The sequence below is a fragment of the Ammodytes marinus genome, assembly GCF_949987685.1.
Source record: "Ammodytes marinus genome assembly, chromosome: 9".
Lineage (NCBI taxonomy): Eukaryota > Metazoa > Chordata > Actinopteri > Uranoscopiformes > Ammodytidae > Ammodytes > Ammodytes marinus.
In genome coordinates, this window is record NC_137213.1 from 16,751,174 (window position 1) to 16,771,780 (window position 20,607).

At 42.6% G+C, this 20,607-nt stretch overlaps 1 protein-coding gene across 3 annotated transcripts in view; it reads right to left on the minus strand.

The window, feature by feature from the left end:
* Positions 1–14,115, minus strand: part of pbx1a (pre-B-cell leukemia homeobox 1a) — a 44,496-nt gene extending 30,381 nt beyond the window's left edge. For all 3 annotated transcript variants that reach the window (XM_080034488.1, XM_080034489.1, XM_080034487.1), the window contains exons 1-2: positions 13,361–14,115; positions 12,437–12,510 (exon numbers count right to left, since the gene is read on the minus strand). In XM_080034488.1, the coding sequence (XP_079890614.1) occupies positions 12,437–12,510; positions 13,361–13,545 (259 nt within the window). In that variant the 5' untranslated portion in view covers positions 13,546–14,115. The remainder of the gene's footprint in view (positions 1–12,436; positions 12,511–13,360) is intronic.
* Positions 14,116–20,607: the final 6,492 nt, after the last annotated feature.

Below are 20,607 nucleotides of genomic sequence, written 5' to 3' on the forward strand. Positions count from 1 at the left end.
AAGTAGACAACAACAACTCCACTAGTAGGCTCGCAGGGGGAAAAAAATCCACCCTGAAACACTTAAAAAAACCTTGGTTAAAAACAGCCACCAGCGATGTCGCTTTCACATTAGCATCTATCTGGCTGTGTCTCCTGCCTGAGGATCCCAGCGGCAAGACGAAGAGGATGTGACATCATTGTGTCGAGGTGTTTGCTTCTGGAGCTATACGAAGGAGCCCGATAGTGTTATCACCGTCTGTTAGCGCTATCGCTGGGCAGGGAACACAACAAGTTCATTCCCTGTTCTCTGGAGACTGTCGAAGGGACTTCTGTGGCCACAGGGAAGTCGTGAACTAAAACAAATGGAGACGAGGTAAACCGAGGTTAAGCTCTTAACATCCACTTCCCCTGTTTTTATCGCCACCTTCAATTCTAGAAAACCGTTCTTTATGCTACACTCTCAGACAGCTTCACATATATTCTGTATCAGTGCGTTCAGACTGTCTGATGAGTGGAATATAAAAACCTGTTATTTTTACTGCTGCCCTATTTTATCAATTTGAAATATTCATGTAGTCTTGTGCATGATATTATACTCATTTGCCCAAATTCAGCCTCATATTTTTTTAGTATCTTTGGAAACTTTGGGATTCTAGCTGAGCTAGAATTGAAAACAACATTGTGCAGGTTTTAAGTAAGACTATAGTACTTAATACTTTGTTTCACCAATGTACGTTTAATCCGCTACATTTATTTCACAGCTCTATTTACTAGTTACCTTTATGATTAAGGTGTGACTAACCTTTGACTAACAAATAAATCTAATGCACTGTTTTACGGTAGATAAAGGGTTTCCAACTTGAACACTTGCAACATTAAAATGCTGCCTACATTAACCCATCAGTAATAATATTCCAAACATTAAAGAGACATTCATTCTGGCTAATGGGATTCTTCAAATGCATTATGCTGATAATATACAGTAATGCAGTTTTATTTAAACAAATACTTTAATAAAATACTTTAGCTTAAATATTTCAGTACTTGGACATTGTAGGACTGGTGCTTGGTACTAGTAGTGTATTAGTAACATCATATTAAAAGCTTCTTAATTATTAAATTGAAACAGGCGGAATGCATAGTTATTAAATGGACACCATTCATGAATATCATGTTGTATCCGCTGAGCTAAAGGAGAGTGAGGAAATGAGGCGGGGTGAGCGGTACCTTGTCCATCTCCTTGTTCTCCCCCCGTTTCCAGCTGCTCTAATTTGACACCTTGAGCATTGGAGGGGGGTAGGGTTAACTAGGTGGGGGAGTGCAAAGACACAGCGGAATTCATTAAGAATAGCAACCCCTCTCTCCCTTCAACCTCCCTCCAACGCTAATGACATCAGAGGTTGGCGGAGAGCAGACTAGCCAAGAGATGGGAGGAGGAGAAAGATGGAGGGAGCAAACCAAGAGATAGAGAGAGAGAGAGAGCATAAAATTAGTCATACTTAAAAATCACTATATATTCAATGGAAGCAGCCTTGTACATGGAGTCCCTCCGACTGAACAATCTCACTCAGGCCTTGTTTTGCCTGGTTTGGTCCGAGTGTATTTCTGCATCCTTTTAACATTCGCACAAAACGAAAGAGGTTTTGAAAAACTGCCATTTTGCCTCTGACAGTCCTAATGCACTATGATGACATACCAACAACCCACTGCAGACCTTTCGAAAAACCCATTTATGCTGCACTTTGTAGGTTGGATGGAGTGCAATCAGACCTTTTTCAACATTGTGATTACCACGTACTGGCACAGTAATCTGTGGTTGAGAAATTGGCTGGCTAATGGCAGTTTCACATCAGCCATCTATAGGGACCCTGCAGACAGGTAAAGTGGTAGTTAGAAGATATTGAAATGGCCAGTGCCACCTGGGATGAAAGGCCCTTTCTTTCTTTCTAAAAAAAGTATGAAGAACTTATTTTGCACCCGCCCTTCCCCCTCCCATCCTCTAGAAGCAGCTGCACTGTTTGTAAGATGAGCAGCTTCATTTTTGCAGTCACTTAAAACATCAAACATCAAACACCTTGCTTTCCTCCAAAGACACTCTGGAGCTGCTACTTGATTTTAGACCTGAAGGGGACATGATTGAGGGGCAAGATAGAAGAATATATTAAAAGGTTTCTAAAGCTGAGCTTGGATGCTCGCTGAAACTGGGTTCCGAGACCTTTAAAATTGTCATTTAAATGTTTCTACCTCTGGCATTTTTCATGACGTACTCTACGGCAAACTATCCCACTCGTAAATCCAATTCAAGCCTATTACTGAAGAACTTTTAAAGCTATCCTTCATTAATGTTAATGGGGTTTTTTAGTGGAGGCCAGTGGTGGTTAGGACTACATGGCTGCTTTCCCAAGCTTGTTTAACAGGCTCCAGACAGAGATGGATGCTTCTTGCAGTCCGATAGGCTCCATGAGCCATCTATCACCCAGAAGACCCACCCACAGAGCTGGCGTTCCATAACAAAAGGGCAGGAAGGAAGGCTCCTGATTGACAGCTTTATGTGTGTGGTGGCTAGTCAGACAGCAGAGACGGGACGCGCTATCTGTTTCGGGCCCCGGTGCTGGCCCCATTCCCGAAAATGAGTTGTGAAGAACAGAACAAAATAATGAGTGAGCAGGGGAATCCATCAATATGCCGACACACGAGATAAATGAGAGAATAAAAAAAAAAAACACACACACACACACACACACACCAAAACATCCCTAATGCTGCTGAGTAGGTAGGAAACTAATCAGGCAAATGAAGCTGCCTGGGCGACGTAAACTGTGAATGGAGAGCAGTGTTAAGGCATAAACAGTTATTATCGTAAAGATTATTACCCTTACACCTCCAGACTCACTAATTAGCACGATAAACAGCCATATTCTAAAATGTATGGCTGGAGCGCACCATAAAACCCGCTGCAACATCCTGCACACCAAAGGCGCAAATAAAGGGATAACACACTGTTCGGCAGTCCCTTAATTCCAGCTCAAGAATGTGCACAAATCTGTGAAAACACATGTACAAGCATAAAGTGCTTTTTCTGCTGCCACAGCTGTAATCATTTTACGAGAGGCTACAGTTCCTCTCAGGGCTCGATGTATCCTTGAAATGCAGACAAAAAGGAAGAGGGGAGAATGGGTTGGGGGGGGGGGGGTGTTCCAGAAGAGACACACTAAATTTGGACAGTAAGTAGTATCACCCCATTGGCGCGGTACACCGCACATTCGCAACGCCCCATTTAACCGCACACGGCGCTTTCCTCTACTGCCTTCATTTGCATACTTCAGCGGGGCCCTGACGGATGAAGACGGATGAGGCAAAATCAGCCTCACTGAAACAACTGTTTTATCAAGGTTAAACTATCCAAGAAGCTCTTAACCCCCGCGCTTTTATCACACTACAGCTCTCCCAATATCAATCTATCAATATGATCTTATCAGTGGGGAGGGGGCCGAAGACGCTCTTCATAAACTCAAGTAATAGGAACATAAAGGAATTTTATGTGTTTAGGGGGAGGAGACTGCTAAACATGGTGCTGAAGGACAAGTCCAATAAAACAGGCTACAAGGTGGTGCCAGCAAGCCAAATAAAGTATAATAGAAGAAGAAAAAAGCTGCCCGCCCGCAGGCGTGAGGAGGAATGTGCGGAGTCGCGGGGTCCGGTCGTCAAAGATCTTGTGAACGACTGGGGAAAGCTTTGTGTAAGAAACAACAAAAGCCTGCATTTTAAAAACAAGGCTCAAAGTGAACTTGAACAAGGTGCCCGACACACAGCTCCAGCAAAGGTGCCTTTTATCTTAAAGTCATTTTTTTATAACATGTAAGTGTCTGTAGAAGGGTGCTGCTATGCTCAGTCTGCCAAAAGACCCAAAAATAAAGACTCTTTAGCGAAACCTGTAAAAGGATATCACCTGATACAAACGGCCCTCCTATAGTGAGCGCAGTAAAAATGCAGCAGTTAATCTACAGACAGTTAATCTACAGACCACCATATAGGGTGTGTGTGTGTGTGTGTGTGTGTGTGTGTGTGTGTGTGTGTGTGTGTGTGTGTGTGTGTGTGTGTGTTGTGCGTACATGCACATACACGTGGCTGTTGTGAGTTACAGATGTTCAAGTGCAGAGGTCGTATAAAAAAGCTTTTAACAAACCCTCAACTTTAAATGGCACTATTTCAACTCCACATCCCTTACTTGTTGTTTGTCAGTGAGTAGCTGACACACACACACACACACACACACACACACACACACACACACACCCACACACACACAATCAAACACACACACAAAATTAACAACAGGATATTCACACAACAGCACAAAATCAGACATAAAAATGACATTAATAGAATTAAACTATTGTTTGGAGACGTATCCTGCATTTCTCTTCACATAGAAATTATTATTTTTTTGTTATTTGTTCATAATTGTAAGTAAATAGCTAAAACCTCTGAAAAATAACAAAGCATTCTAACAACATGAGGCCATGGATACAAATACTGGGAAAATTGTTGGGCCTCACAGCACAACAAGCTATTAGGAGGTATCAATATGCAAAACACAATACTGAGATGTACCCTGCCATAACACTTATTTTCCTTCTGACACCCTACCTGCATCCATCCAACATATCAGAGACTTTTTATGACCAGTATGATGACAAGCTGTTACACAATGTGTGCACATAAACCTACAATGTCAACACAAACCATAAGAGCAAACTACCTCCTAACTTTTGATCTTCCAAGGGTAAAAACTCGGTTAGAAGTGGCCCGATAATAAATGAACAGAAGTATATAATTTGCTGATTATGCTCAAGTACAAAAAAAAGAAAATGACAGCAATTAACATAATTTCAGTTGGAGTTAACTGTCCAGAACTAACACCGCCAAAGGCAAGCTGGCAGACAGACGGCGTAGAGGAAACCCACAGCTTTCACTCTTTGGGTTGGGATACGGGTATCTACTGTATACATGGAAGCAGCAACGAGCCATCGCTGTTATTATCAATCCTTGTTGATGCTACTCTAAAAAAAATTGTCACATATTTTACCTGGCTAGACATCAGAATATATATTATAACTTTCAAGGCTTGGTTGTTTTTTTACTATGAAAAATATAACAGTCTAGTAATTAGGCATTTTAAGTTGATTTCCCACAATAACAAGTCGCCTAATATAACAAGCCAAGGCAGCTGGTGGGCGAGAAAAGCTACACTGTTTCTGGGGCACTTCCAGTTTAATGAGGATTTTCAGGTTGCAAGTTGCAATAATGCAAATTGATTCAATGATTTTTTTTTTTTCAAAAGTTATTGATTTGCAGAAGTGAAATCATCTCACCCTAATGGCTGTTTTAACTTGCTAATTGCTTTTTAGAGTACATCGCTGCATCACTGCAGACAAAGCAAACAAAAAGTGTTTTAATCCACATTACACTGAGTTCTATCTGTATTTTATCGATTGCGTACATGCTGAGGGTTCCCTTTTTCCCTGAAATAGTCCAAACTACTTCAGAGGCAGACTTATAACCCCTTATCTGACTACTGTGTACACATTGTTAGATTTGTTTGTTTTTACCTAGCTTCATTGTATCCTGTGAAGCACTTTGCAACCCTGGTTTTAAAAGGTGCTATATAAGTGCTATATAAATAAATTGTAACTTCCTAACATACTTACCCTGAGTTGGTCATCCCACAGCCAGGCAGCCCGGCCAAGTGCTGACCTCTGCTAACGCTCATGCTCTCGCCCCACTGTGCTAAATGCTACCTGTGGTGTCACATCTGCCCTGGGAAGCGATCCAAAACAGCACCACCCCGTGTCTCTATAGGCCCTCACGGAAATAGCAGCAACAATCCCGAGAGACTGCCTGCCTCCCTATTTCTGCTCCTCCAACACACACTCTGACACACACGCGGGAACAGTGCATACCACACAGACAGCACACACTGAACACTGCCAGCATGAGGCTGTTTGATTTTGCAGCCACAAAAACAACTCTTTGTGTGGCTAAATTTATCATCGCTCTCCACCACAGTATTTGTGTCTTTCTCTACAGTTCAATATCTCTTCTTTTTTTTTTGGTGTGTGTGTGTGTGTGTGTGTGTGTGTGTGTGTGTGTGTGTGTGTGTGTGTGTGCGTGTGTGTGTGTGTGTGTGTGTGTGTGTGTGTGCGTGCGTGCGTGCGTTTGTGCGTTTGTGCGTTTGTGCGTGTGTGCCTGCATTGTTCTTTGTCTGCGCCTTTCCTTGCAGTGAAGGTGCCGAGGTTACCAAGGCTCATCTGTGGCCCCTTTGTCTCTCACGGCAACGGCAAGGTTTATTAACATAAATTAGAATAGCTCACCAAGAGAGTACCTTGTCGCTATGCGTTACCCACGGCAACCTCTCCACCACTCTCAATCCACCTGAGCGTGTGTGCATGTGTGTGTGTGTGTTTGTGTGTGAAATAAAGAAAGAGAGAGAGAGAGAGAGAAAGAGAGAGAGAACGCACTCTCCTGCATCTAAATGTGAAACTGCTCTCGAAACGAGGGAGACACATCCACACCCATCTCTCCCCTGTCCTGATTAAAATAAATGGTGCTATCTGCACTGCATGACTCACTACACCATGGCATTACTATCAGTAATTGAAACATCCAATCACTACTGGGCCATCAGCCTCACTGCTCTTCCCCATCTGACTTTGTGGCACCTGATTGAACATCCCACTGTATGGGAAGTAATACAGGATATATGCTGAGGAGAGGAGCAAAAATACTGCATCAACAAGGGTGCAATTCATGTGTTTTTTTGTTGTTGTTGCATGATATATGTGTCAGAATGTGTCTGCGTGTGCAGGCTATATTTAAGTGTGTGTGTGTGCGTGTGCGTGTGTGCGTGTGTGTGTGTGTGTGTGTGTGTGTGTGTGTGTGTGTGTGTGTGTGTGTGTGTGTGTGTGTGTGTGTGTGTGTGTGTGTGTCGCTCTACACCCTGAGCAGATATCCGGGGAGAGTCGGGTAGCCTCATTGATTGGTGTTGATTCCATCTGGGCAGCGAGCAGCGACTGACAGTGGATCTAAACCGCTGCGAAAGGCAACCATTAATCTTGGTCCTGTTTAAGCAGCATGTATTAATTTATGTCATTTTTACTAAGTCGGCCAGGGAAGAGCGCTTGCCATTTTATGTTTGACTGTTCATAGAAGTCTAAAGGGGGTTGGTGTGTGTGTGTGTGTGTGGGGGGGGGGGGGGGTCCTTTGTACAACCCCAGCATGATGCCAACACTCCACTTACATCGTAGTGGCAGAGTGCCAGAGAAATGAGATCCCACACCTTGGAATTAAAGGTTATCAAGTGCCAGGGCAACCACCTCCATCAGAGTGCACGGGGGAAAAAAACTCAAGGTCGAAGTTGGATTTTTGATATTTCTCTTCAGTCAGACTCAGAGAAAAAAAGAGGTGGAATGGGGGGACGGGACGGGACGTGTAACAAAACAGATTTAATGGATGATAAATGAAAAACTAAACAGTGTAATTCAGAGGTATTTTGGAGCACACACTTGGAGCCCCATGAACATATCAGTAATAAGATTTGCAGGTGTTTCAACTCCAACAATATGAGGATATATACGCGTCCGGCGGCCCTTCTGCGTGAGACAATTCCACGAGACTGTGGAAAATCCAATCAAGTCCAAAACAGCACCAATAAGAAAAACAATGGCGGAGGCAATTGCAACTGCAATAATGTCACCGGAGCTGTTTTGTAGACACTAAAAGCTACTCCAGAGACAAAACATCTGATAAAGAAAGAAACTCCACTCTCAACGTAGAGCAAATTTCCTCTCTAAAGCAATTTTATATTCGATAAGTGGGAAGGCATTCTTAGTGTAATGGATCTGAATATGATCTCTGTCAGAAAAACTAAGAACACAGTCGCGTATAAAAAGCCGGGCTCTCAGAACGGCCAGAGCTACTGCATCAGATAACCAGACTGAGGAGAACAGGAAACAAACTATAGATAGAGATGCAAAGCGTTCATATTTCTGACGGATAGGTGAACTAACTGATGGATCTGTGCTCCTCTGCCCTTCTCACTGTCCCCGTGAAGGTGAAAAATTTAAGCGGAGAGGGAAATATCTGAAATATGGCACACACCATGGACAGCAAACAAGACTGTAAATGCAACCTTAGATTTTTTTAATTTGCTTAAAGGCTAAAAGAGACTGAAAACAGCTGCTAAACAAGCAAAGACAAGGCACGACTAGCGACCTACCTGAAGCTCACACACACACACACACACACACACACACGCACACACACACACACGCGCACACACACACACGCGCACACACACGCCATACGTCGACATGCAAAATATGACCATTCTACAGCCAGATCTGTTATCACTGCTAATTACTACTCCCACCTCAGATATACAGGGCTGTAATTAGCCTCTTAAAACATGATTAACATGTCTCAATTTAGCCAGTCAACATTTGCATAATATATTAGCTGTCCTAATTGCGAGTGAGTTTATATAGGAGGACAGGGAACAGCAAAAAAATTTTTTGAAGGGAGCTGATAATATATGAAGACATGAAATGTCAGTGTGTAAAATGTAATCCAATCTATTCATTTATGTAGCAAATAACTCACTTGGAATGCAAAGATACATCCACAATCAGTACACCCCTGCGCTCAGACTACTCTATGTTATAAAAATATATCACGTGTTTTGTTATTCACTTACAGGAACTATTCCGGTAAGCGGAGGGAAGAGATTCATATAAACTCGCAAATCAAAGCCCGGCAACCTTTTTTCAGGGAAAACTTTGCACTTGTTTTTTTTTCCCCAAGTTATTTATTTGAAGTCATTTATGAGGGAACAGGCCGAGTCCTGTTTGGCCTTATTTCCGTGGAAACTAAAACATGGGGGGGAGGGAGATAAAATGCTGCTTCGGCACTTCCAAGCGGGGGACAGATATACAGTCTCCCAGCTAGCACGGGGAAAAACCAAGGACATAGCCATTAGTTTCAGGACAGCGCCACATTGGAGACTAATGCCTCCATCTGTCACTGGAGATGAGAGGAGAGTAACAAAGAGAGGCAACACTAACCCCTGAACTCATCATGGACAGCCATGTCAATTAAATACTGAAAAACAGCAGCACTGGGAGCCATAGTGACCAGTCCCTACATCGCTTCACGGGAGCTCAACTGGTACCTGTGTCAACGTTTAATGTTTGAACGTTACAAAGTATACCATAAATTGTAATCTGACGTTTTATCACCATGCGCCTGCACATTTAATTTACAAGCCCACAGAGTAAAACTGAAACGATAAGTTGATTAATGGATTAGTTAACTGTCACAAAACTAATCAACTACTTTAATCATCGACTAATTGTTTCAGTTATTTTTTTTTAAGCAAAAACCTTTGTTGCTTCAAGCCTCTCCATCGTGACCAGTGGTTGGTTTACTGTCATCGTCAATTCAGTAGCTCTGAGTATTTTGGACGGCTGTTCTGACAATGCTACATTTTTCACTATTTTTCAAGATTACAAACTGAACGATTCAAACAAGGAAGTAATTGACAGTCTAATCAATAAAGAAAATAAGTGTGAGTTGCAGCCCTACTGCCGACGCAGCACCTTCAGGACGGTTATCAAACAAAATGTATTTGCTTTGTGCTGAGGATGAAAACTACTTGACTGTGACCAAGATCAACACAACTGTGTATATCTAAAAATGTGTGTACGCGACTAATTAGCAGTGCAGGCTTGTTGGGGGGGGGGGGGGCTGCAGTTAACGGGACCGACTGATTCAGCAGGTCTCCAGCTTTGATAAGTTCAAGCGGTGTAATGCATTATCCGTCTGATCACATTAGTCATGCAGGAGCTCTCCATCTGACCCGAGTGTGCGAGGGGGTAATGTGAGGCTGCTGACACAGAGTGGCCTGACCAAACAGTCCCAGGCCCGCAGATAGAGAGACGCACAGAGGGAAGAGGGAGAGGGAGAGTAGGCCTGAAATCTGACACCCACAAAAAACACTGACTTGGTGTCTGGCTTCTCTTACTTAGTCAACCTGTACGTGCCAGCTTCCCTCGGTGAAATGGTTCCACGCAAACAAAGACGCTCTCAAACTCTCTTCACAGGATGTGGAGCGAGCAGAGGAAAACAAAAAATCTGAGTGCTCTCAGGAAATGCAGAAACAATGAAAAAAGCCAGGGAGAGGGGGGGGGGGGGGGGGTGGTAGTCGGTTTGGGGCAAACAGGTTTATTTTTTTGCGAAATACAACACTGTGGACCAGAAGGGCATGTGGTAACACAAGCCTTCAGCCTTTTGGTTTTCGATAAGCCAGCATGCGAACCTGAGCTTGTTTAAGCTTGCTAAATACTCTGCCGCCGTGACACGGGCCCGACCCTGGCACAAATAAACAGGGAGCTGGGTGGGGTGGGGTCATCGGTTAAGGCCTGCTCCGTCCGCTATTGGCGTGCACTCCCGCCTTGTTTGTCAGCTGCCTGCCAATGGACACCTCACTGCTGCAATGTCCCATATTGCTGCTGTCAACACTCACAAGCCGCTGATATACCGTGGTACACCACGCAACACACGTGGGAATACCTACATGCAACAAATGGTATATGATCCAAAGAAATCGGTAAAAGGTCGATGAGAGGGGCTGCTTCAAATCTGAACTGCACCCCCCCCCCCTCCCCTCCACACACACCGAACACACACTCTTCTAAGAAACACTGACTGCAACAATGTAAAAAAGCAAGGAGAAGCTGACTCTTTATAAAGAACATAAAAAAGACCTGACAAATTACAGGCTGTATTCCGCTCGCATTCACTGCACTCAGCATATTTGGCTGTAAATGCCATGGTGAAGGTTTGAGTCATTTTCTCTGTCACTGCAGTGAAAGGATTTTTCAGTTTCGTCTGCACAAGCCTCCTACATGGGCAAAGATGAGCCGCAGCTCAGCTCTGCAAACGACAGACAGGGAGGACACAGTCGAGGCAGCCATTATGGCCCTCGTGATTCTCTCGTGAATTGTTTGGGTTATTCTTAACTTTTAAATGCCTTTCTGTCTTCATGAGACAGTGTAGTTATTCAGAGCTAGCTGATTTGTTATTCACAGCATGTTTTCCATCCACACTTTTGAGTAAAAATAAAACGATTGAATGTATTAAAAAAAAGAAAGAAAGAAAGAAAGAAAGAGGATTTTAAAAAAAAACTGTTGAATTATGTTCATTTCCAAACTTGGTGCTAAACACAGTGAAAGAGACTGTGCAGGCAGAGGGGAGCTGTGAATATCCCGGTTGCCAAGAACGGTGGGAAGAGAGGAGAGGCAGGGGGAATAGCCAGGAAAAGGTCCAAGTCACTTTGTTCTTCTTTTTGGAAACGAACTCTGGTTGAACCCAGGGAGACGCCAGACAGTTTACAAAGAGCCGGGCATTACTCTCTCACTTTTCCAAGCCTTGCAATTTAGGAGTGGGGCCTCAACCTACTATAGCTTCCTCCCTTAACAGAGCCTGCGCTCTTAACCTTTTGTAAATCCAGTGAAAATCCCAAAGTGTCTGCCTGTGTAAAAACCTGTGCCAAACTCTGACTCACGAGAATGAAATGCCTGTGAATAACAGGTCATGTACAAATGAAACTATTGCCCTGCCAACTGTCAGGACTGTGGGTGCAACAGCAGCATGCAGACAAAGTGACAAGGCTCCACAAAAAGGCAGCTTCAAAGTTGTGCTCAAAGATAAGGTTATATTGGATGTTTTGTTTTTATTTCCTCCCCCTTGAAAAAAAACCTCCCTCTTAAAACAGTGCTGTGCCACGTCCCTCAGAGTAGATTCCACAGCCCATGTGAGCCCGCTCTTCTTTTAATCTGCTGTTAAGTGAATAATAACTCACACACGTTCCCTTTTCATGACTCCGGGCCCTGTCGCAAACATAAACATTCAAAATCCCAGTGACCTGCCGCTGCATTTTAAAACAGCACCAGACTCGGTCCAAGGAAAACAGACGGTGAGGCAGTGAGAAAGCCCATGCTCGATCAAGAAAAAAGGCCAAATGTCGGCATGAAAACACTCCAGCCCAGTGACAGCACCTCATCTGGGGGCTATAGTGATGTTCACATGCATGGTGTGTGATGCTTGTCAGCTAGAACGTGTCATGAATCATACCAAAGAAATGTATTGTGTATGCGTAATACATTTACAGTGGTTTAAGAGAACATTGACGCATAATCTGTGCAATTAAATCTATATATTGTTTTTTTTCAATGTTCAACAATAACATAACGATTTAGATGAAATAGAGAAAGAGGAAGGGACCCTGTAATACACTTCGAGGACCCATCAAATGGACAATATTCTCAACAGCATCAGTAGTGAGCACAAGCAAAAAAAAAAAAAAAAAAAAAGCAAACAAAAGAAACAGAACTCACCTGTTTTCTCCTTTATTTCACACAAGACGTTGAAGAGAGCGGGTTTCATTCTGTGGCAATTCAGTGCATGTTTCCTAAAGAGAGAGCATGACACCACTTTCCACATCAATATTCAAACAAGTGGCGAAAGTAACAAAGCCACAACACAACAAAAAAAGAGTGGTGGCATTCTCAGTCACAAAATACCATTGTGTTCCCCCCCTCCTCCCCATATTTCCCTGCTGTTTTTACTCTAAGAAGAAGGCTCATTTATAAAACATGTTAATCATTTATGCCTGAAGCCATGTTCTTTTCATTGAAATATCCTGATTTTTCTTACTTGCAACATAATACTGTATATGCAACACAATCCATTCGGGTTACACTCGAAGATGCCTCAGATGTATTTTGTGTGCACATTTTTGGGATTATTATTACTATTGACAGTGCAATCTATATGGTCAGATATATAGGAGAGGAGCCGCAACATGCTCCTATAGTACAGGGTTACAATGTAAACTACTTTGTAACAAGAAAGAAGTGTCTGGGAAACTAAAGGGGCAACAGTTTAAGAAAAAAATTAATAAAACTCCCAAAAGGATTATCCTCACTCATAATAATCAAACAATAGACTAATGCACTGCATTGATATAAAAAATAATAATAAAAAAATTAATAAAAAAAAACACCCAAAAGTTGTTTCACATAATCAAATATGAATCGTGACAAGTTTTTAAGGGCTTTTTAATTCGCTTGTGTGCAGTCACCGCACTTCAGTGGGCGTAATTGCTTTCATTTAGAGGCAGTCTTGATACAAAGCAGCGTTATTATCTCCCTCCTCCATCCCCAATAACATAGCCCAATATTTCCGCTCTTCGATTAATAATACAAGTGTTTTTTTGTTGTTTTTTCTTCATGTGTCTCTCTGTGTGTGTGTATCCTCACCTCGCCTGTGCTTCGTCTAAGCTTTGGTCTGTGATGGTCATGATTTGCTGTAATATGTCTCCGATGTCCTGCTTTCTTCCGTCTCCGTCCGTCCCCGCCGTGCCATCCTGCATATGCTGGGCCAGGCCGGGGTGTCCGGCCATGCCTACCCCGTGGGAGTGCATCAGCCGAGGCTGCTCGTCCATCCTTGACCACGGTCCCTGCTGCCTCGCCTCCAACTTTTAAATTGTAATACCAAGGAAAAGAAGAAGAAGAAGAGGGGGGGCTGGAGAAGGGGAAAAAATATCCTCGGAAATTCCTCTGGATTCCTCTGCGTCTCTCTCTCTCACTCTCACCCCCGACACTCCTCCTTTTTCCTTGGTAAGATTTTCTGGATTTGGGAGGAGGGAGACTGACAAACCCTCTCTCTCGCTTTCTATCTCTCTCTCCCTCTCTTGCTTGCTCTCTCGCTCTCCCTCCCTTGCTCTCTCTTTCTCGGTCTCTTTCCCAGCTGGTTTAGGTGAAATCTGATCTGAATCGCTGCTTTTGGCTTTGGCCACTCCTGCGCCGCTACTGTAGGGAAGGCAAGGAAGAAAAAAAAACAGGGTTGAACATTAAAAGGCTCCTAATCAGATTAAAAGTGGAGCGCGTCGGAGCTCCTCTTATTATAACCCCCTTTTCCGATACACCCGAGAGCTTGACGCGCTAAAAAACCTCCAAAAGACCTAACTTGCCTTGCGAAGCTTTAGGACACAAAGTCACCACCAACTGTTATTGTTTCGCTTATGTCTGGTAACTGACTCATAATCAGAGTATGGATGTTAATGCCTCCGCCCCTCGAGCCACGCGATTGGTAGAGGCAGGAGCGCGCAAGTCCCACCTCGGTCCTCTCCGAAAACGTCAATCATCCTTTCGCGAGGAAGGTGGGACACTAGTAATAAACATAAAGAGATGTGACCGGACCGGGTGGCCATACAGTGATGGATAGAGAGTGAATATGTAGCCTAATAAATAATTGTGAGTGGCAGTGAAGCTCTGACCCAACAGGACAGCATGGCGGTGCTTGGAAAAGACACTCTGTCACCCAGACTATATATTTCACCACTGAATATTTACATCCATGTAATCAGTCACAGTACTAATAAATCAAGATGAATTTATTAGAACGTGCAGCAGTTTGTGGAGAGCACTTTAACAAGCCGCATGTCTGTTGGAACAGCGAACCACAACATTATAGAGCAAATGTATAGTGCAAAGTCCAACCTGCCTTGTATTTGTATACACAGTCTATGATTTAAACATGCCTATACTGTTCAAGCAAACATCTGGTCTTTGGAATTGCTCTTCAAGCGACATTCATTAGTCCATCAATAAATTGACTAATTTGCGATATTTTGATAATTGATTAAAGAGGAATTTCACATTTTTACAAAACAAAGTCTCTTAATAGGATTCTGGGAGAAGTTAAACAATAACATATTTTTATTTTTAAAATGTTTTATATAGGCCTATAGCGTTTGGTGGCTCCAGAGGGAGCTGCATGTAATCCAGACAAAAAAGGGTCAGCGTAGGTTGGGGCTGAAAACTACAAGTTTGAAATGTAAAAAGCACAGAGCACACCTGCGAGCGTTAGCGCTTATGCATGGTTGCATTGTGGGTAATGTAGGCGCCAGGTTTTAAGGAAGGAATCTCTGGTTCTCTTCTATCTTTTTCAAAGAAAAACTGTCCATCGTGAGGTTGACAATGTGATAGGAGCACAACACTAAGTTGGTAGGTATCTCTTTTGATTGTTGATTAATATTTTTAAACTAAAATGCAAAAAAGATTATGTGGATCCAGCTGATCAAAACTAATATGGCATTAAAGAGCCCGATTTGGTTTCCTTCCAACCATTGTGTATCAAAACAAAAACAACTTGAAAATGTCAAAAATGGTTTAGAAATTGTCAAAGGCATTTTTCTACCTATTTCCTGACCTTTTATCGACTAAACAATCAATCCATCAATCAAGAAAATAGACCTGCACACTGATTAATAATGCAAATAATTGTTAGTCGCAGCCCTAAACTGGATCTTTTTTCAAAACCTTACCACTTTTCACATCAAACATGTAATACTTGTTAATGCATGCCAATTATCTCCTGTAAACACCTAAAAAAACAACATGAATCTTAATGCATACATGCTGCAGTTCTCTGCTTCAGAGTCTGGCCTGTGCTTTATCCAAATGGCTCCTTCCCTTCTTTTACTGGCCGGACAGAAATCGATCAGTCAGTTTTCTCATTACGTGCTGAATAGGGAGGTAGGGCAGTAATTGTCACAAGGGGCAGGGTGAGGTTGAGGGTAGTGGTGGTGATAATGGCTGACACTCAGGAGCTGCAAGACTGCACAGCATAGTCCTGAAATGGAAGTCCGCAGTCCAAAAGCCATTCTGCTTTATTTGATTCTCTATTTAACAGGGTCATAACGAAAGAGGATTATCTCTGTGTGCTAGACCTTACAGGGACTGTGCTTCAGTTGTAAACATGCATACTTTAAAGTGTGAAAACATATTCATCAGACATTTTTCAACCAATTATTTGTCTACAAAACATTGAAAAGTAAACCACATTCTAATGCCAGCTTGGTTTTCAAATCCCAATGCATAACTCCCTCCACGCATCATTCTTCTTTGGTCTGATTTGAAAATCAAAGGCTGCATTGATTAGTGTGAAATATGATCTGAAGAGCTCATTCTTTTGGCTCTTAATTCAAATGTATTCCACAGTAAGCCAATAGACAGAAATGACCTTATTGCATGTGGATTCTTTTGGGAAAGTAAACTCTGACTAGAATAAATAAGACCTTGTTTGTGGCTCTGATTACCGTATTCCACAACGAGCAGCATTTGCAGCCTTAATGAAAGAGAAGGGGGGAAAAAAAATCATCTGACATCGCATATTTTCCCTCCATTAAAACCAAATGTGTTGTTGCAGCATTAAAAAAACCCAGCAGTAAATAAATAAATAAAATGAGAGGGATTTGATTATAATTGCAAATGAATCTTGATGTTAAAATATTCTTATAAATAGGAGATGTTTTTCTCCGGAGTTGTTTTTCAGAGACCGAAAAATGTTAATGCCAGGCATGTCGGTATTCCCCAAAGAAATGTGAACTAGTTGAGTTTGTTGAGTTGTGCTGTGTTCGCCCTCGCTCAGCAAGCCTGCACTGATAAATATGGAACGAGACCGAGAATGTACCATAGATTATAATACATTTGCGACTGAATTTCTTCCCCCACATAAACCACGTAAACAAACAAACACAGTAATATATTTATAAAACAAATGTAGGGACATTCTCAAGTTATATTTATGTGTATGTTTTATTACTGTATTAGTAAAATATAAATAAGACTGTGTAATGCAACTGTATAAAGCATTTATTAACAATACACATTCACCTACAAACTCATGTATACGTTATAAACCAGTCATTTCAAACTACTATCAAATGCTCAATTCAGGTGTTACCAGATATATTAGAATCAAACAATGTAAGTCAAACCTCAATATTTTCAAGCTTCATAACAAACGCGCACTGACTCACACAGCACTATAGCTCTCCTATCTGGACCAGGGGCAAACTATACTCCTCCCAGAGAGAGAGAGCTGCAGGTCAGAGCAGGGTAAGTTATGTATGAGCTAGGAGCACACTGAGGGAGAAAGCAGAGAACTGCATGGCACATCTCTCCAGGAAGTAACCTTGATGAAAAATTCAGTTGTTTGCAGCTCCTGGTGTCCCTCAGGCATGAATAAAGTGAGGCCCAGACAGAGAGAAAAGACCTGGGCTCAGCTTGAAACGACTCACCGACCCATTGCCGGGGAAGCACACACATCGGCTGGCGTTAGGAGATGGGCACGAATTAAACTTTAATCGCTCCTCAAATAGATTAAGCGACAGGAGCCGAGTCAGCATTTCCGAAGCCCTTTCGCTCTGCCTCTGTTGGCCATCCTCCTTTTTGAACTCCTGATAAATGAAATACCAACAAGTTCCAGTATCTTTGCGCCACAGATTCCACCTTTAAAGCAAACGTGGCATCTTGAAACAAACCCGGTAGGTAGTAAGCAGAACCTGCACAGCTGCACAGTCATTACTGTGATGTTAAATTATATTTAAATCATCTCGTTAAAAGGGTTATACTCTGGAGATAAAATTGCATAAAGTTGGGGGAGTTGCGAGAGACATATTTATTGTGAGGTGATGCAGCAGAGGTCGAGATATCTCCTTAGTCCTATATGCTTTGTCATTTTATTACTACTCTGGATCGTGCCATAAAACTTTTTGCACTGAAGAGACATGTTACAAAGGTAAAACCAAAAGTGTATACATAATAAAATCAATGATGGCTGAGTTCCATTTAGTTGCTTTAGTTTCAGGGTCCTGGCATTGTGGATACTGGCCATGGACGTATTATTTCAACTAGATGTTGCATTCTTTGACGGCGCTCCACTCATTCCAATGAAATTTGTTCCAGCCAAGAGGTCTTTCAGGCATTTTCAGACTTCCATATTTCTAGTCCTTCCCTGGTTGAGCCGGGGCAGTTGAATGGCATACAATAATTGGTACAGCTTTCTTGACACTTTGTAGCTTATAGTTTTGTAATGATTGTGAATGGGAAAAATGATTCTTTTGTTGTTTTCTTTGGGTTAGTGTGAACACCACAAGATCCTGCAATACTGAGTGTGTCCACAATGCCAACATTGCCTCGCAGCCAAGTATTCTTCATTGAGTCGTAATTTTTGCTCAATGTCACACCGACCTGGCTTACAGGAGCACTTGAGTCAGTTTGGAGATAGTTTATATCAAAGATATTTTGCACAAAGAAAATAAAACTTCTTTCCAAGCTGAAGTTGATTTTTCTCAAACTTTATCAAACGCCCTGAACAGCAGCAGAAGGCTTTACACAACAGTTTAATCTTTTCAGACTCTTTTTCAATAAGCTTATTTTCAGGTAAATTAATCTTGCCCCTGTTTTTGTGCAGTCATTTGAGGATATATTCCATTTTAGGACTTGAGCGTAGTGTGTTAAAGATGCAGATTTTATGCAGCATTTCCTTGTTAGTTGGAGTAAACAGATTCCTGACAGGATTCGCCTGTATCTTGTAGCTAATGATCTTTCTTTTTTACTGCGCAGGAGCTGGATACGTCTTTGTGGAGCTGAGGCTGGGTCAGGGTGAAGGATGACTTATATGAAGGGGTTGACCTGTCACATAGCATTTGACTTACCATCCTTGGTACAGGATAAAAGGGAAGCCAAATGTCAAGTGATACAAGTGACGCATTCTCACACACGCGCGTGTAATACACTAAACACACACACACACACACACACACACACACACACACACACACACACACACACACACACACACACACACACACACACACACACACACACACACACAGCTAGAGAGGGTTTATAATAAAACCCAAAACCCACCAGCCATTCTGTGGATGGCATGTTAAAACAGCTTATCATTTTCCGTGAAATAATAGTCACCGGTGGCACTCGCAGTGTGTCAGCCACAGGATTTCCTTGCCCTTTTCCACGAGTGTGTATGTTCTTGCTGTAGGGCCCCTGTAAGCCGTTAGACCTCTTGGCAAAGCGTGGGTTGGTGCCTGTTGGGGAGGGGGGACGTGACGGATGCCGGAGCCTCGGAGCCCACTAGCTGCTCTGTGAATTTTCCCAGACTCATTTGCATTCATAAAGAGCCTGCTCCTTGTCACAGAGTGTTTTCTTTTCTTAGTCTGCCTCCAAAAATCCTGTGCGACTCCTGGTGGGAGTGCGCCGGGAAAATCCGACTGTCAAAGACGACAAGACGAATGAATCCCCGTGTCAGACGAGTGTGGCTTCAACGATGACAGATGGAGGAGAGCTGTCCCTCCGTCGATTCCGCAGGCTTCATTTTGGAATGAATAAATCCGAATTTCATCCCCGCCCATAATTACAAGTGTTGCTCTATTTGACAGCTCTCTGTGTTTGTTGATGGGAGTGTGTCCGTTGATGGGAGTGTGTGTGCGTGGTGGGTGGTGGCACTGACCAGGTGACAGCTTGATTTAATTCCACATTGGAGTGGCTGCGGCGTGGTGCAGAGATTTTCAATCCTGACTTTTCATTCGAGAGCTTTCTAATCAAGCACAACGGCGTGAATGTTAACACGTAGTTAGGAGCAATTACTTTTAAAAAGCTACCCCTCTCGTCATTTATTCATCCTGCTAAAGTGTCCTTGAGCATTATGCTGCTTCCCCTCAACTGTTAGGGAAGTGGTTCTGTGTGCATCCTCTGCACTCTGACCTCTTGTGAAGGAAGGGTAGGGACACCACAAGGAATCCTGTAGGAATAATACTACCCCTACTAAACTAATCCTACTGGAGAGAGTTTGTACCATTTCAGTTGTGGTTCCCTGGAGTCATCACCACATTTCACCTCACAAGCAACATGAACTCCAATGGAGGCATGTGAAAAGATCATTCTTAATAGGGATAATAATTCTTGAAGGTACGTTACACATTTCACGGAAAACATGTCTTGCAACAACAACAAAAGTTAGCATATGACGGAAAACCAACAGTATGCCAATATCACTGGAGTAATATCACTAGTGTATTAACCATATTGGACTAATGTTAAATATCATATTCAAATATACCTTAAATCCAAGCTCTCATTTTTCAACAGGGAATAATTGTGCGGTTTGTTTACAACACACACACTAACCAAAACATGTTAAGTACAATTTTAAATTGGAAAGGAAACACAAGAAGTGTTACAAGGCTTTGATGAGCTTGTCTTCTTCCCACAGAACTGTAGAAAAACAACAGAGCAAGTTGAATGTGAGCGGCACAGATTCCCTAAACCTCAAAGAACCCAGTGCAAGTGGAGGATGATAAAAAAGGAGAACATCTGGTGAGGCGAGCACAGTGCCAGGACGAGACAAAGCCATGTGTCTGGCAAACACACACCTACTACACACATACCTAAACACGCAAACACATGCATACACACACACACACACACCAACATTTATTCATGCATGCACACTCAAACCTGCTTGCCCCCAAACTTGCAAACAAGCAGAAAAGAAAAGAAAATACACTTACAATCACACATATACATGCACATTCCAGTCATTGTGCCGGCGCTCGCACACAGCAGGGTGCAGTTGGAGAGAGAGGCAGAAGTAGGATGTGATTGGAGAGTCCACTGTTCAGACAAGACTAATCTGC